The 17333-nt window shown below is 41.3% G+C and overlaps 1 protein-coding gene across 3 annotated transcripts in view; it reads right to left on the bottom strand.

Annotated features, from left to right (window-relative positions):
* Positions 1-2507: 2507 nt before the first annotated feature.
* Positions 2508-17333, bottom strand: part of e4f1 (E4F transcription factor 1) — a 32095-nt gene continuing 17269 nt past the window's right edge. For all 3 annotated transcript variants that reach the window (XM_055651404.1, XM_055651405.1, XM_055651406.1), the window contains exons 7-14: positions 16794-16954; positions 13603-13806; positions 11168-11273; positions 9301-9518; positions 8303-8501; positions 5499-5659; positions 5177-5233; positions 2508-4047 (exon numbers count right to left, since the gene is read on the bottom strand). In XM_055651404.1, coding sequence (XP_055507379.1) covers positions 3703-4047; positions 5177-5233; positions 5499-5659; positions 8303-8501; positions 9301-9518; positions 11168-11273; positions 13603-13806; positions 16794-16954 — 1451 coding nt within the window. In that variant the 3' untranslated portion in view covers positions 2508-3702. The remainder of the gene's footprint in view (positions 4048-5176; positions 5234-5498; positions 5660-8302; positions 8502-9300; positions 9519-11167; positions 11274-13602; positions 13807-16793; positions 16955-17333) is intronic.

The following is a 17333-nucleotide window of genomic DNA, read 5'->3' as shown; positions in this document are numbered from 1 at the left end:
TGGTGGCCTGTACCTCAGCCACTAGAGTAATCCAATACAATACCGTTTATTTGTCATTTGAACCTCACATGAAGTTCAAACGAAATTTGGTTTCTGCAGTCATACAAGAAAAGAACCAAGACACACACCAACACAATTCACACAAACATCCATCACAGTGAATCTCCTCCTCACTGTGATGGAAGGCAAAGTCTTGTCTCTCCCCTGCTCTCCATTCCTCTCCCAAAGTCAAAGCCCCCGGCGGGCGCTAGCAAGTCCCACGGCGACTTAAAGCCGCGCTGGGCGATGTAAGGCCCTGCTCCGGGTCCCGATGTTGGAGCCCCCGGCGGGTGCTAGCAAGTCCGCGGCCATTTAAAACCACGCCGGGCGATGTAAGGCCCCGCTCCAGGTCACTTTCAACGCCGCAATTCGAGCGGGAGAAGTCGCCGTTGCCCCGCAAAGCGGTCTCCCACCGGGGACCCGCGAGCTCCCGGTGTCACCATCCACCAGAGTCGGGTCGCAGCAGCGTTGCCACCGAAGCTCTCCACGCTCCGAAGCTGGCCAGCTCTACGATGGTAGGTCCGCAGCTCCGCTCCGTGACTGGAGCCGTCGTTCTGGTTGGAGGCCGCTCCACGGTGCTAGACCTCAACGGCAACGGAGACCCAACAGGGAAAGGTCGGGTCCCCGTACTGGGAAGAGATCTAAAAGTTTCCCGCCCCCCACACATACACAGTCAAAAACCCACCACAAACTATACCCTCAACAGGACAATAAAATAAAAAAAGACAGACGGACTGCAGAGGCCGCTGCGACGTTGGTCGCGCCGCCAACTCAGCCACTAGAGTAATCCTCAAATTATGTGTAATCCTTAGAATGTAGATTTACAAAAGATGTTATGCCTGATGTTTTTTTAAAGGATATCAACATCACAATGAAAATAATAGGAATGGAAAAGGTAGAAAGCGCTATTACAAATGTTCAGTTTCTTTACTACTCTTGGGACAGTGCTTTGGACTGTGAAATAGGTATCAGAGATGCCAAAATACATTTGTGGTTGGAAGGAAACTGCGTTAGTTTTTTTTTTCCTCTGCAAATAATAGCTGATGCAAATGTTTTTACCATTTCCTATTGTAATACATAATCTGAACCTTTAGAACCATCAATGGAAAATGTTTCATCTCTGGTTCTAAATTATTTTCAGTCTTCATCAAATCCGCATAAAGTTTCTACCTTTCTACATAAACTATTTAATTTGGTGCTTGCTTTAGTACCGGGTCAGAGGACAATAAATTACTGAATGACCCAAGCTTCACACACAAAGATCAGAGTGCATCTGTAACAAGTAAATGCTGCGCAGATATGATGTTCAAAAGTCTTTTATTTGAGGTCAACCTGGCAGACACTGGCTGTCAATGAGATCAACGTATTCTTTGAGTACACTGAAAATGATTAACATAAAACCAGATTCAATTATATGGAACTGCATGGTATTTTCACCCATGAAACACCTCACATCCAGGGTGCAGCCTTCAGTAAAACCCACCTGCAATCACAAGCGGAAGAATGTCAGCAAAAAGATCCTGCTGCACCTAATGTTGGCCCTCTCAGAGTGTTGTTTTTGAAAGTGTCCCCACTATTGGGTGGTTATCTTCAGAGTAGACACACTATTACCAGACTGCATAGTAGCTAAAGCACTGGTGATAATACTGTTTTTCAAAGTAATACTAAACAATACAATATCAGTAGAACTATGCTTTGTGGAGTTTTGCAGGCAAGTTTTGATGAGAAACATACCTTCTATCATGCTGATGCTGCATGCAATTTGTTTTTGTTGCAATTTGATCATTTCTGTCATTCTTAAGGCTGCTTATTCATGTGTATACCCGTCCTTCCTAAAGTTAGTTAAAAATCCTCAACAATATTTTTTATGAAAAATGTCCCTGAAACAATTCCTGACGAATACTGTTCATTAATATATTAATTATTTGGCTTGTTAGCAGGGGTAGAAAGATGCTGTTTTTTCTTAAATCACTTAAAAAGCTGTTGTTTTTTTTTATTTACAGTTGAGATAGGCAGCTAGTCTCATTCCAAGTCAGTGGTTGACAGCCTGGAAAAGTGCAAATAAGCTTATTGTATTATACAGTTTGTTGCATGTACATCATGCACAGAGACCACAGCATTCGACATAGGATTCCTGAACTTTAAGCAAGATTTCCTGCAATTTCCTTTATAAACAATAGGTGCAGTAGGCCATTCAGCCCTTCGAGCCAGCACCAACATCCACTGTGATCATAGCTGATCATCCACAATCAGTACCCCATTCCTACCTTCTCCCCATATCCCTTGACTCTGCTATCTTTAAGAGCTCTATCTAACTCTCTTGAAAGCATCCAGAGAATTGGCCTCCACAGATGCACAACATTCTGGGTGAAAAGGTTTTTCCTCTTCTCTGTTCTAAATGGCCTACCCCTTATTCTTAAACTGTGGCCCCTGGTTCTGGACCCCCCCCCCCCCCCCCCCCCCCCCCCCCCCCCCCCCAACATCGGGAACGTTTCCCGCCTCTAGCGTGTCCAAACCCTTAATAATCTTATATATTTCAATAAGATACCCTCTCATCCTTCTAAATTCAAGTGTATACAAGCCCAGGTGCTCCATTCTTTCAACATATTCAGTCCCAGGAATTAACCTCGTGAACCTACGTTGCACTATTGTGTGCTTCTTTGCCATTCTAAATATTCCTAGGCTCAAAAATAAAAAAACATTTTAAGAGACAAGACCACATATGACAAAGGTTGTCACATACCGGGTCCTTACTACTGAGTTTATGGTGGACATAGGCAGCATCTTTTCCAAGATGTGACGCAAGTGCCCAGTGTCAGTAGCTCTTAAGAACCAATAACTTAGAAAGGTACAGACATTTCATGGGTCATTTTTAAATGGAATAAGTCAAATAATGCTTTCTTAAAAGATTGTATCGTTTCATGTAGTTACTTCTTGCATTTAGAATTTTGTTCTTCCATTTTCAGATTTCATACACCTTATGTAGAACAGACAAGCTAGGAACAGGGATGCAATCCACACAGGAAACCTTTCTGCTGCTAAACATTGTCAAATTCCCATCAAGTAGCAGTATGAATCCATCCTCCTGATTCAGACTGCTACTACACTGATAAATTCTCTGAATGCTCTTTATAGAGAAGCCATTTTAAATGGAGAAGAAAATGCAGTGCATTAAACGCAGCAGCACGTTGCATAGAGCAACCACAACTCAGTGTCTAAAAAACACCAGGATCCAATTTTGAACACAGAAGGGTTTGGCTGAAATTAGGGGAATGGGGCAGAAAAAAGCAAAACTTTTAACAATGTAAACAAGCAAGCCCAGCTATTAACCAGGATTAATCCAGCTCATCAGCTAGGCATAGTCTACTTTTCCACGACCTCTTCTTGCCAGCCAACAACATTCATCAGCAACTCCTCAGGACTTGAGCCCTATATATATTCAGCCTGTAGCAACCAGGTATCTTGGCACAATCCATTGTAAACCAGAGTGTTGCAGGAAGGCCTTTTGCCCAACAATATTACACACAAGTAATAATTAGCCCTCTGCAGCTCAAGCACTTGCATGGAATACCAGGCATCATGTCCTTGTGTACGGGTTCCTGCAGCTACCCTGTGAATTATTTCTTTTCCCTGAGTAGGGTACAGCAAAATTCAGATGACCCCTTATTCGCCCACCACCACCGTCTGTATTTCCACCTCCCCATCTTCTGTAGTTATCACATATTCATCAGCGTTTTCCAACATTGCAATATCATCAGCCGTCACCACGGTAATAGTGTCCTGACTGGCCTCCAGGCTGCCTTCTGTTGCTAGAACTGCTCCTTCCCTAATGCTGGAGGCCAATGTCATTGCAACCTGCTCAGTGAGACTATCGGGTGTTGCAATGGTGATTGTATCTGTGCCTTCTTCAGTGCCTTCTTCCATGGAAACATTTTGGACGATGATCTGATGGCCAGAGCTGGCCTGGTTCACGATTTGCTGCACAACTTTCATGATCTGACTATCAACCTGAAAGAAATTCAGAAAGGTTAAAAGTCAGAAACATCATCCCTTGGCCTTGAGGCAATGGAATTATTGAAATGTGGGAGGAAACCAGAGTCCACGCGTTCACAGGGAGAACATATGAACTCCGTTCAGACAGCACCTTTTAGTTAGGATCAAACTGCTGCCTTGGAAAAGCAGCCAAAAATTCAAAGACTTGTCGCACTCCGGTAATTCCTCTTCTCCCTGCTCCCATCAGGCAAAAGGTACATGCTTGAAAGGACACACCACCACACTCAGGAACAGCTACTTCTCCTTTGTTATCAGGCTTCTGAATGGTCCTTCCATAAGCTAGGGTACTGTCCAATCACCTCTATCCCATTGCGGACACTGGACTTTGTCCATGGAACTGTTGGGCTACAATACTGAAAACTGTACTGCATCCTTTGCTCTACCTATTGTATTTAAATTTGACTTCTTGATTAGTGCAGGTGTCAGATGTTATGGGAAGAAGGCAAGAGAATGGGGTTAGGACGGAGAGATAGATCAGCTATGATTGAATGACGGAATAAACAATGTGCTGAATGGCCTAATTCTGCTCCTATCACATGATCTTATGACTTCATTGTATTTATGTAAAGTATTATATGATCTGTTTGGATAGCAGGCAAAACAAAGCTATTCATCGTACCTTGGTACACTTGATAATAATGTCTGAAAATTATCTTTTCATTTAATCCTACATGGATAATATTGGTCTTACAATTGCAGCCATCACTATTTTTTTTTTACTGTAGGAAGGACCTGCAGATGCTGGTTTAAACCAAAGTTAGATACAAAATGCTGGAGTAACTGAGCAGGACAGGCAGCTGCCATTATGTTACTTTACTAAGTGCGTCACTCCACCGCAAATGTTTCCCCTATTTTGCTAATTACTTTAATGTTCTTAAATGTTCAGATTTTACAGTAATCCCCACTTTAACTGGACTTTCAAAATACATCACCCCCATTTTCCCTTTTTTTATTATGGACACTGCACATCTATGTATAGACAGTCCAACATAAACAGTCTAATACGAGTTCCTCTCTAACTATGATCATCGTAATCCGAGACACCAAGTTTAAAAATTTATAAAGTAAGAAATAAACAACCAACCTTAGAGCTTTGGATTAGGGTGCCCACATCATTGCTTTCTGTCTCTTCAGAAGGGGTCTGTCAATATGAATAAAGTCACATTTATTAGCTTCCAGAAGATCGTACTATCGACACGCACAAACTGCTCTGACACTTACACACTGCTACCCAATAGAGATCACTGATAGTCTCCTGCACAGACTATTTGTAAGTGCAATACCGAGCATCATCATGATCGACTATGGTGATGGAGGGCAACCAACAACAGCTGTTAACATCCTTCAGAAACTTGATAAATCAACATTATTTAAAAAAAATTGTGTACTGTAAGTGCCATAGATACCTTGATAATATATTCCTGCGTGTCCGCCACCATTGAGGAGAACTCTACCAGTACAGTATGTGGGTCATCAGTGATGATAGCTGTAGCAACGCTATCAGCAGACTGGTCACCAGATGATACCTCAACCTGATCCAGCTCTTTACATCCAACCTGACAACCACCTCCAGATAGAAGAAGAATAATTAGTTTCAGATAGATTACACAAAGTCAAGGAAAGGCATTCATCCCCTCTTATCACTTAATTTCAATTGCAACAATTTCATAACTTTTAACAGAAATCAATTTCAATATTAAAATTTACAACCAATACCTAGTTTTAGGTTTTTTTGGTTAAGGATACTATTCCACATTTCTATTATTTTGTTCATGAAGTACCTCCTGACATCACACAGATGTCCTAACACCAGGATGACTTTAAAGATGTCACACGTTTGTTTTGAATTCCCCTAGAGAAAAATGTTTCTTTCTAACTTATGGCATGGATGTGGTGGACCAAAGGTCCCATTTCTGTGCTGCAAAACTCTGATATCAAGCCCTATGCACCATTTCACACAATATTATTCCTTAATCCTTTGATTTAGCCCAGTTTATGTAATCATGGCCACTTCTTCATTCCGAATCTATACTGTCTATTAGCTTTTCGCAAATTATGTACTTGCACAACCCTCATGGCACTGAGCAAATACAAACCTTCCCCAGGTTACGACACAACATTCTTGAGAAATTTTCATACGTTTATTGAAGCTAAAAGTATATTTAAATAAAAACATCAGCAACGAAGAGCAATGTGTAGCTAAACCAGGGTTTTTTTTACTCAATCATTCGGATATCGCAGCAAACCATGGCAGGAGATGCCCACAGCAACTTCCCATCAGTCTCCTCCCAAATACTCACATGTGCGGGCTGTAAGTCGGGCGTTGGTAACCAGGAGAGGATCTGTCCTGCGATCTCTTTCAGAACAAAATGGTTGATTTCTGCCTGGATGAATTCATCTACCTGCCTGGATGAATTTATCCTGAAGGGTCTCGACCCAAAACGTCACCCATTCCTTCTCTCCAGAGATGCTGCCTGTCCCATTGAGTTACTCCAGCATTTTGTGTCTATCTTCATCTTAAATTTATATTCGACAGCCTATCCACTCATCTATCAATATTTCCTTATAATATAAAAGTAGAAAATACTGGGAATACTCAGATCAGGCAGCATGTACAGAGAGAAAAACAGAAACAACTGTTTATCCAAATAATTTCTAGCCCTATGCTTTTCCATAGCAATATTCTGTTCCTGTTTAATACTCTGCTGTACATCATAATGGAGTACCCACATTTTATCCCCCTCTGTCCTTACCTAACCAGCTTTCAGCACATTAAAATCAAGCAAAAACAGTAATCTTAAGCTACCTTGGCCTCCATCTATGAAATTCTCTCCATAACCCTCCCACCTCCCTCCATCATTTCAGTGAGATTCTTTAACCTCACTGAGCAACCGTTTGACTAATATCTGTTTTTGTTGATTTTGTTTTGAAGTGTCTCAGGACATTTAACTACATTGATAGATATCTACAAATGTAGATAACTATCGTTAAGTGTCCTGCGAGTTGTTGAAACGACCCAATAATATGCTCGAATGTAGAATTAAAAGATTGTGGCAACAATGTAAGACTTTGTAGATCGAGGAGCATGAGCATATACAAGATATGGGTTGCTGCAACTGGACATTGGACTTCCTCACTAACAGACCACAGTCTGTTAGGGTCAACAACCTCACCTCCTCCACTATAACACTGAACACCGGAGTGCCACAGGGCTGTGTGCTCAGCCCTCTCCTCTACTCCCTCTTCACCCACGACTGCATCCCAAAGCACGGATCCAACGCCATTATTAAGTTTGCTGACGATACCACGGTAGTAGGACTGATCAGCGACAACGATGAGTCAGCCTACAGGGATGAGATCCAGCACCTGACCACCTGGTGTGCCGACAATAACCTCATCCTCAACTCCAAAAAGACGAAGGAGATTATTGTCGACTTCAGGCAGACCAGAGGAGGCAGTCATACCGCCATCCATATCAACGGGACTGAGGTGGAGCGCGTCTCCAGCTATAAATTCCTCGGAGTGCATATCTCGGAGGACTTGTCCTGGTCCCTCAACACCTCCAAGCTGATCAAAAAGGCACAGCAGCGCCTTTACTTCCTTAGGAGGCTCAAGAAAGCCCACCTGTCCCCCCAGATCCTGACCAACTTTTACCGCTGTACCATAGAGAGTATCCTGACCACCTGCTTCACAGTATGGTACAGCAGCTGCACTGCTGCGGACAGGAAAGCACTACAACGGGTGGTGAAAACCGCGCAGCACATCATCGGTGCCCCGCTCCCTGCCATGGATGCCCTCCACCGAAAGCGGTGTCTGAGTCGGGCTGGGAAGATCATCAAAGACCCCTCACACCCCAACCATGGACTGTTTGCCCTCCTCCCATCAGGGAGGCGGTACAGGAGCCTCAGGTCACGTACCAGCAGGATGAGGAAAAGCTTCTATAACAACACAATCACACTGCTGAACTCGGAGTCCCGACGATAGACTTCTCTGGTCCCTCCATCCCCCTTTGTTTAATCATTCTGTATTTCCTGATTATTCTGTATCTTCTCTCTTTCTATTTTTTTCTTGTTTTTTCTCTTTATGTACAACTACTACGGTCTGACGCAAAACTGCATTTCGTTGTACTGATACTTGTATTTGTGCGATGACATTAAAGTTGAATTGAATTGAATTGAATAAAGTTCAATCCCACCAGGTTCCCACACACCTTTGGCTCGTAAATGCCGGTTGAGAGTCCCATGTTCTGCAAAGCCTCGGCCACATTTACAGCACGTAAACGGCTTCTCTCCGGTATGAAGCCGCACATGTCGGATGAGAGATCCTTTCTCTCGGAACGCCCGAGTACAAAAGTCACAGGCAAATGGCTTGTTCTCAGAGTGTGTCCTCAGGTGAACTTGCTGCGCATTCTGAAACCACATATCTGAGCATTAGAAACCAAATGGTAAAGAAAGTTCCCTTAACCACATAGAATCACTTCTGAATGTCCAAAAATTAAAGATTATAATTAGAGCTATAACTATATGTTCGAGCAGTGATTGGGTCGTGGCTCAAAGGAAAAAAAAGTGTGAAAGAGACGGAGTAAATATCCTAATACTGTTGTTGAAAAAGACGTCATGATTCTAAGGCTGTAGCTGCAAATTGCAACCTGGTCAATCAACATCAGACAGTGTGAGAATAGCTAATCAGAACATGAAGGGGCAATCCTATGACCAAATGTACAGGACGACTTTATTGTTCCATTTCATAAATGCCAGTGAATGGGCACCAAAGATTTCCAAAATATATTAACATTCTGCATTTACAGTGATAATCACACGATTCCACTCGAGCACAAAGTAGAACAATGTAGGCCACCAATGCAGAACATTATAATCTTCTTTAGACTACTTGAGGGAATGTGCTGCTATCAGAAGTGCCAAAATGAGATGTCAGGTGTCTTCAATATTTAACGGCAATATTTCAAAGACTAGTGAAGGTCTTTCCAGAGTCCAATCCAATTTAGCCCCCACTTAACCCAGTTCAAACAGATATGGTGATCATGTTGTTTGTGGAAGCTAGCTGCATATAACCTATATGCCATGATTCATACAGGACAAAAGTTGCAAAATTTCAAAGCTTATAAAGTACCTTTTGAAATACTCTACAACAGGTTAAAACTGATTTAAAAAATTGCCAGGCTTGTGCTGCCATTGCACCCTCTCTGACCTTTGTCTTGTATTTTTTCCCACATACTGGGCATAGGTACGGCCGGTCATCTGAATGCGCCCTCATGTGCTCCTTCACGTGGGCAATGCTCTTATAAAGCTTGCCACACTCCCCACACTTGAAGCGTCTCTCATTGTAATGCGATTCCAGGTGTTTCTTCAGAATGTATGCCGTCATAAATTCCTTCTCGCACAGCTCACACCTGTGAGGCTTGTATCCTGAAAAGTATTGCACACATCAGGCTCAACAATCTCTATACAAAGTCACATTCACACTGCACGGGTACAATTGACACAACTTGCACTCTTGTACAATTCTCCATTCTCATAGAGTTAGCATAGACTTGCCTTCTGAAGCATTTACATTTTATGTAATGTCCAACTGAAAACCAACCAGAGTAAAGATGTCCAGAACACGTGTCGCTCCATTCTGAAAGGTATCTCACTCAATATGTATCATGCAGAATCACTGCACTGATTCACTAGTAATCACAATCAGCCTGGGCACCAATGCAGCAAATGCTCAATGCCATATACTCAGGCACCAGTGCAAAATCAAACCGGAGGACGGAACGTTTCAGGAACCAGGGGTGAGAGACTGAAAAGTTTGTCAGGAAGAAAATCACTTATGAGAAAACTTACACGTAATAACAAAACAAACTGCAAGAGTTTCTACACATGCGTTAAAAAAAAAGATAGCTAGGCTAATGGAGGGGTAGAAGATTTAATGAGGGGAAACAAAGGAATGGCAGATAAGTTAAACCAATACCTTGCTTTAGGTCATCGTGGTGAACACTGCCGATATCCCAGATAACAGATGGGCTACTTTCAAATATCATGGAAGGGCTTGTAACAATTCCTATCGTGAGGGACAAGATATTGGAAAAAAATAATGGGGCTAAAGGCAAAGAACTCACCAGGACCTAGTGGCCCTCAACGGAGGGTTTTAAAGGTAGCAGCTATGGAGATAGTGAAGACATTGGTTGATGTTGTTCAAAATTCACTGAGTTCTGGGAAACCCCAATGAAATAAATGCTCAGTATCAGACACTGGGGTGGCAGGGGATCCAATGCAGTGAATGGTTGGTATCAAAGATTTGGTTTAAAAGAGACCATTAGGGGAAAAACAATTACCATTGCTTCTCATGTTTCAATGGATTACCCTTTACAACAGTGATTCTAGTTCTAGATTCTCCCACAAGAGAAAAGATCCTCTCCACTCTCCACCATCCCACATTTGTTCTGTCAAGAACCCTCAGGATTGTATATATTTAATCATTCCCACTCACTCTTCCAAATTATTCCATTGCATACAAGTCTAGCTTATCCAGGGTTTCCTCACAATACTTGCCTGCTCCAGGTATTTTGCTTATTACTCCACCAAATATTTACATCATTGCATCATTGTGATTGCCTAGTTATCAGACAGTGACACAAATGCTTGGTGATAGGCAATCCAGCAAAAACTGTCATAAATAAAGAGCTGTGGTGGGATTTGGCGAGTGTGAGGTGGTTTGGTCTTCTATGAATGCCAGTTTTTAATCCATACGACCAAGTCATTGTGAATCCCATACATCTTAAACTTAAGCGCCTTACTAAAATCTACGTAAAATATTTCGAGGATCGCCACGTGAATCTGCCTTTATTAATCTCATTGATCGAAATAATTTCACGTGGCGATCCTCCAAATATTTTACGCTCCTCGGAATCTGGTTTCTTATACAGCACAGAATCAACATTTTGACATAATGCTCCTGTGAAGGATTTTACTACATCAAATGTACTGCATCATTCAAATACAAATTCTTGTTATTGTACCCAAATAAGAGACTGAGATGAGTTAGTAACTTGTGTCCTTTGTCCACTTACCCAAATGGGCTTTAATATGCAGGCGCAAATAGCTAGATCCACGGAACACTCGATTGCAGTGAGGGCACTTGAACTGTTTGCAGTTGCTATCACTTTTTAAGTCTGCCTGCATATAAAATATTTAATAGGTAGTTCAGAAAATACAGAACAGTAGCATGGCGGTTATATTACTAGACTGCTAATCCAGAATGTAGATGAAAGATCTAGAAACATAAATTCAATTATCTTCATAGCATCTGGGGAATTAGATCTAGTTGATTCAGTATTTTTTTATATCTGAAATAAGGAGCATCAGATACTCCAGCCCTGAAACTACAGAATTAGTGTTTAAAAATAACCTCTGTTTTGCTAATTGAATTTATGCAAGAAATCAGTTGTTGGAAATGTTATCTGGTTGATGCAAATATAATTTCAGATTTGCTACAATAAAGTTGACTTTTAAATGTTCTCTGAAATGGTCAAGCAAACAATTTAGTTCAAGAGCAATTAGAAATGGTAAATAAATGTTTGGTTTACCAGCACACTTATATCTCATGAATAAATAGTAAATATAAATCGTAACTGACCATCAGATTCCTACGTCACATCATATCCCCTGGGCAAGGTTCTAAGTAGAGATCAAAGCTCCTTCTATCAACCCACAGGAGGGATTTGGTGAAAGGAAACCGAGGAATCCATCTCAGTTTTATAACTGGATTACGGCATACAGATATAAGGAAGAAAATCTAATTGAATAAGGAAATTTCTGCAAAATGTGAATAACTTCCAGATTCTCTACTCAAGGTCAAGGCCTGGAAAAAAAACACATTTCTCCCAATGTTGAACACAAAGTGCTGGAGTAACTCAGCAGGTCAGGCAGCATCTTGAAGCTATAGACAGGTGGCATTTTGGTTTTGGGCCCTTCAAACTGATTGTGGGGGGGGGGGGGGGGGGGGGGGGGGGAAGAAAGAGGGGAAAGAGAAAGGTTTAAAAAAAAGTGGAGGCAGGACAAATATTGGCAAGTAATAGTTGGATACAGATGAGGATTAGCAAATGGGATTAGCATGGATAGACATGATGATCAATATGTATAAGGTGGGCATTTGACCTCTCGAGTCAGCTCTGCCTTTTTACAGTCATGTCCGAATATTCAAAGTCAGGAGACTGTACTTGTTTTCTCGCCACATCATGATGTTATTAGCCATCAGTACTATATCCAACTCCTGGAGTTATTTGACCTTAACTTTCTTGCATTACAGCAAATGTTACAGATTCACCTTTTTTCAGGTAAAATAAATTATCACCATCTCCATCTGAAGCAGCCAAACCAATGAATTACCCACCTTTGGGGACATCAGTCCCATCAGGATTTGATAAATTGCAATTAAAGTCCCACCTGTTTTATTGAGAACTAAAGAGATTGAACTAAGGGGAAAATTAGCAGGGGGTGAGCTATCATGGGCTCTATGGCCTCCTGCTGAGCCAAGGAAATATCATAACGTGGCATTCATGACCAGCAAATACAAAGATAATTGTTCGACATACATAATTTCTGTCATGGCAGGAATCAACCTTCACAGCACTCCCTACATAGTAAGAACATCCTTCCTCGTATACGGAGATCAAAACTGCAGAATGCACTAATTTCTACAACTGCATTAAGACAGTTTTAGAGTCATACAGCACGAATACACGCCCTTCGGCCCAACATTGCCATGCCAACCAAGATACCCCATTTACACTAGTCTCACCTGCCTGACTTTGGCCCATATCACTCCAAACCTTTCCTATCCATGTACCTGCCCAAATATATTTTAAATATTGTTATAGTACCTGCCTCAGCTATCTCTTCTGGCAGCTTGAACCATACACCCATCACCCTCAGCATGAAATAATTGACCCTCGGGTTTGTTTAAAACGTTTCCCCTCTAACCTTAAACCTATATCATCTGGCTCTTGATTCCCATACTCTGGATAAAAGACTCTGCATTCACCTTACCTATTCCCCTTGTGATCTCATACACCTCTCATCCTCCTGCACTCTAAGGAATATAGTCATAGCCTGCCCAACCTCTCCCTATATCTCTGCCTCTCATGTCCTGACAATATCCTCGTAATTCTTCTCTGCACTCTTTCCAGCTTTACAACATCCTTCCTATAGCAAGGCACTGGCTTTTACATAGTTTCATGGTCACTTATTTAAATTTTCCAATCATTAAATTCCATTGCTATGGTTGGATTTAAAGTCATGTCTAGATTATTCTTCCAGACCATTGATAAATCAATTGTCACCATCCACACAGAGTCCACTAGATCATTGAAGGGAAATGCACTCAGAAATTGGATCACTGATTTGGTGGGGATGGGGAGAGTAGAGATGGTGGTGAAGGGAAAACACACACACACCTAAACTCCAATGGACAACTCTGGATTAAAGTGGTAAACTAAAAAGGTACCATATCATCATTTTCCATCACAACACCGTCCTCCAGAGAATCTTCTTCAGTTCCTTCCTCAGCACTCAACTGAGATTCTTCAATGCATTTCTGGGAATCTCCGATGGTTACCGTTTCAATGACAATCCCGGAATTCCTCATGGCCTGACAGATCAGATTCTCATTGGTCGTCTCCTCTGGAGCCAGCTCCGTTGAAACAGGTGACTAGACAAAGAATACAATACTGATGATCGTCTTTGCTTTATTAAAAGAAATATGAACATTTGAGTCAAAGTATTCTTCTGTTTCCCAACTTAAGTTATGTCTCCCTTTAACACATATGATTTATTGATCAATCTTCGTGGATGCCCATAATTAACTTCTGACACACAAAACATACATGAAAACCTTGACACTGCAGAGGAATATTGTCCATTTGACTTTTCTGTATTTATCTCAAGTGTGCTGAAGCAAGCAAGAGACTTGATACCCAATAAACCTTCTTAGAACAGTAGTCAGACAGCCATTCTGCTTAATAAGACAATACAAGAGATTGCAGGTGCTGTTGACCAGGGTCATCTCAGCGCAGGATAGAAGAAATGTATTATCTGAGCACCGGAGGCAATGCATGGAGGAACCACACGATCAGTGACAGCAAAATGAAACTATAGTATAGAGCAACAACCATGGTAACAAAAATCAAATTAAAAAAATACTTATTAATAGATTTAAAAAAATAAAGGTTATATCAGAATGCTCAATTACACAAATCTTTCACAAGAAATCATTTCATTAGAACATGGCAGTCAATAGAAATTTTGTAAGTGACAATCATTTGTACAGTAAATAACGACCAGGTTCGGTATTACAACTGTGCTATGGATAAATATTGATAAAATTATCAGGTAATTTGATTCAATAGTGTTATCAATGGGTAAATATTGATAAAATTATCTTCAAAATGGTGCCATGGTATATTTTGCATCTACAATGAGCTTTGATTTAATGTCCTATCTGAAAAACAAAACTTCTGACCACATACATTCCTTAACACTGCAAAGGAATACCATTTTTGATTATATTCTCAAGTGTCTGAATGGAGACTTGAACCCCGAACCTTCTAGGTATACAGTAATTTGCTAGTTTTGCCTCCTTCTTTGAGGTACAGAAGAAATACGGCTTTCTGGGAAAAAATATTATACTAAGTGTATTTATCAGAATGTTCAATTTGTACAAAACTCACGAGGGATGGTGACGTGTTTTATTTTAAAATGGTGTGCATGCGTGAGTTTGCCTAGGTCATGGGTCATTCGGGACAAACATTCTCGCCAGCTGAGCTACTTTGTGTATACATTACAATCGATCATTGTTTTGACCTGCGTTTCATACATATTTGCTAGTTTTGCTTCTTTGAGGTAAGAAAATACGGCTTTCAAAACTATTGTATAAAGTGTAATATACAAAATACGATGAAAGTATTTGTGGGGTGGTTTCAGCGAGATCTTACCGTGTGGGGGGAGAGAATGAAAGAACATGGATCAAAGGGGGGGGTGGGGGGGGGGGAACAAAGGACAATGGGGACCTGGCGTGGGGGAACTGCTGTGGTGGGGGAGGGGGACATAAGGGGGAGCCGGCGTGCTTTGTAACTTTGTCAGTGCCGTAGGTGGCTGTTATTTGTATACAATGTGTATGGAAGCAAAGAATCTCACTGTGCCTAGTCACATGTGACAATAAAGTATTCCTATTCTATACTAGTCCACTAGTCCCATTTCCGACAGAGAAGAGGGATAGAACAGCCCGGTTGTGTTGGGCCAAACTGGTCGACCGAAATGACGAGAAAGGCAAGAATTTGCAGCCTGACGCAAAGGCTAAAGCCGTGTGTGCTCTAAGCACTTTGTGGACGCGAGCCAACAACACTCAATCCAGACCCGGTCCTGAATCTTGGTTATTTGTTATCGAACTCCCCAAGGTCCCCACCTGCACTCCCTCACAGATGGAAAACCTTCAAATAAAACGAGAAAGTCGATGACAGCAACGCCAACCAATGTTGAACAACATGTTGAGGATGGACCAGACAACAAGCGTTTGCGAGCTTTTGCTGTAGATCATGCTTATGTGTACAAATACAGCTGTCAAGAGAACTGTAATTGCACGGGATGAATCCAAAAACGGAAGGACATAAGATTGACAGGGCTTTCTTCGAAGGAAGACTTAGACAACCTATGCAAGTATGTGAATAATAAAGCAATGAAAATGCAATATTGGGAATGGAAGAAAAAGGGTGTCAGTACTAAAGTAAACAATCGCCAAAGAACTGGACACAGATCAAAACTCAGCATCAAGGATGAAATGGTACTTGTGTTGATGAAGCTGCGCCTTGGGCTGTCGATGGTGTTTCTCGCGACTTTGGTGTTAGTGGGGGTACATATTCTAAAATATTCAGTACTTGGGATTAAATTCCTAGCCATCCAACTGAAACCCGTGATTTTCTGTCCAGATCGTGATTTGATAAGTTCCATGCAGATGAAACAGACAAGAAATAAATGCCCAGCACTGAGATGCATTCTCGACTGCACAGAGATATTTATAGAACGACCATGGCATCTACAGTTGCAGGCTTTGACATGGTCATATACGATGCAGCGTAAGCAAGAGCAGCGACTTTGTCTTTTCGTCCCGTCTTTTTCAACCCCCTGTCCGCTAAAAAATGCTTCAAAGCTTTGGCGTTCCATCGCAGAAAATCATCCAGTCATATCATCGTCATTTGGGTCAGCCATAACCAACATAAGCTACAAAGACGATGAAAAATCAGACCGAAAATGTTATTTTTACAGAGTTCCGCCCAATACGTACACAGTTTATACAGTGTGCTGCAACGCTCTTTGTTTATCCCGAATGACCTTTGACAAATCCCATGATTCATTGCACGTGCGATATACCAAACTTACTTATTATGCCAAAGGTTGGAAATGTGGTATGTTACTTGCCTGTTTATGAAAGGAGATGCAACGCAGAATTATGGGCCCGTCACATTTCTTTATTTGTGGCTAAATTAAGTCCTAAACTATGTGGTTTTGTTTATTGTTCAACATATTTTAACGGTATTAAAAAATAAAAAATAAACTTTCTTTTCTGCATGACTTCATTCTTTAAAGATGAAAATGTTGACCATTTCTGACCCAAGGTACCTGGGTGTGTTGTTGATAATTTACCTGCAGTTTCTGTGCAACTTCAGAATCTAGAGCTTGGCTCACATTATGAACCTGCACTTCCTCAATGCTTCCTTCAGAATTCATAAGCACACTGATCATTGCTGTTGTTTCTGGAGACTCTGGTACTGCTGTAGAAACCAACTCTTCTATCTGTGTATTTACTGTAAAATAACAAAGATTAGGTGTAGAAAACAAATATAAGTATTAATTCACACAAACCTACAGCCACTATTTTGATAACTACAAAGCCCAGCCCACTATTGTGCCCATCGGTGATGTGGAATACACGACGACTGGCAGCCAACCCATCAGCAATTGCCGCATCCATTATTACAAAGAAAGCAGTTTTAAAAAAAAATAAAAATAATAATTTCTGTATATGTGCTGTCTTATTAATGAACAATGAATCTAAAATTTGAATAGGGGTGTAGTTAACTTAACTGCAATTTTTATATTTATAATTATTACTTAATTCAACTGCTAAGTGGCTATCCACCAGCTGCCACTAAGTGCACAGTGCCTTTCCTCCTTGACTTTGTT

Source organism: Leucoraja erinacea, chromosome 20 (assembly GCF_028641065.1).
Source record: "Leucoraja erinacea ecotype New England chromosome 20, Leri_hhj_1, whole genome shotgun sequence".
NCBI classification, from domain to species: domain Eukaryota; kingdom Metazoa; phylum Chordata; class Chondrichthyes; order Rajiformes; family Rajidae; genus Leucoraja; species Leucoraja erinaceus.
This window is presented reverse-complemented; position numbering and strand designations above follow the sequence as displayed.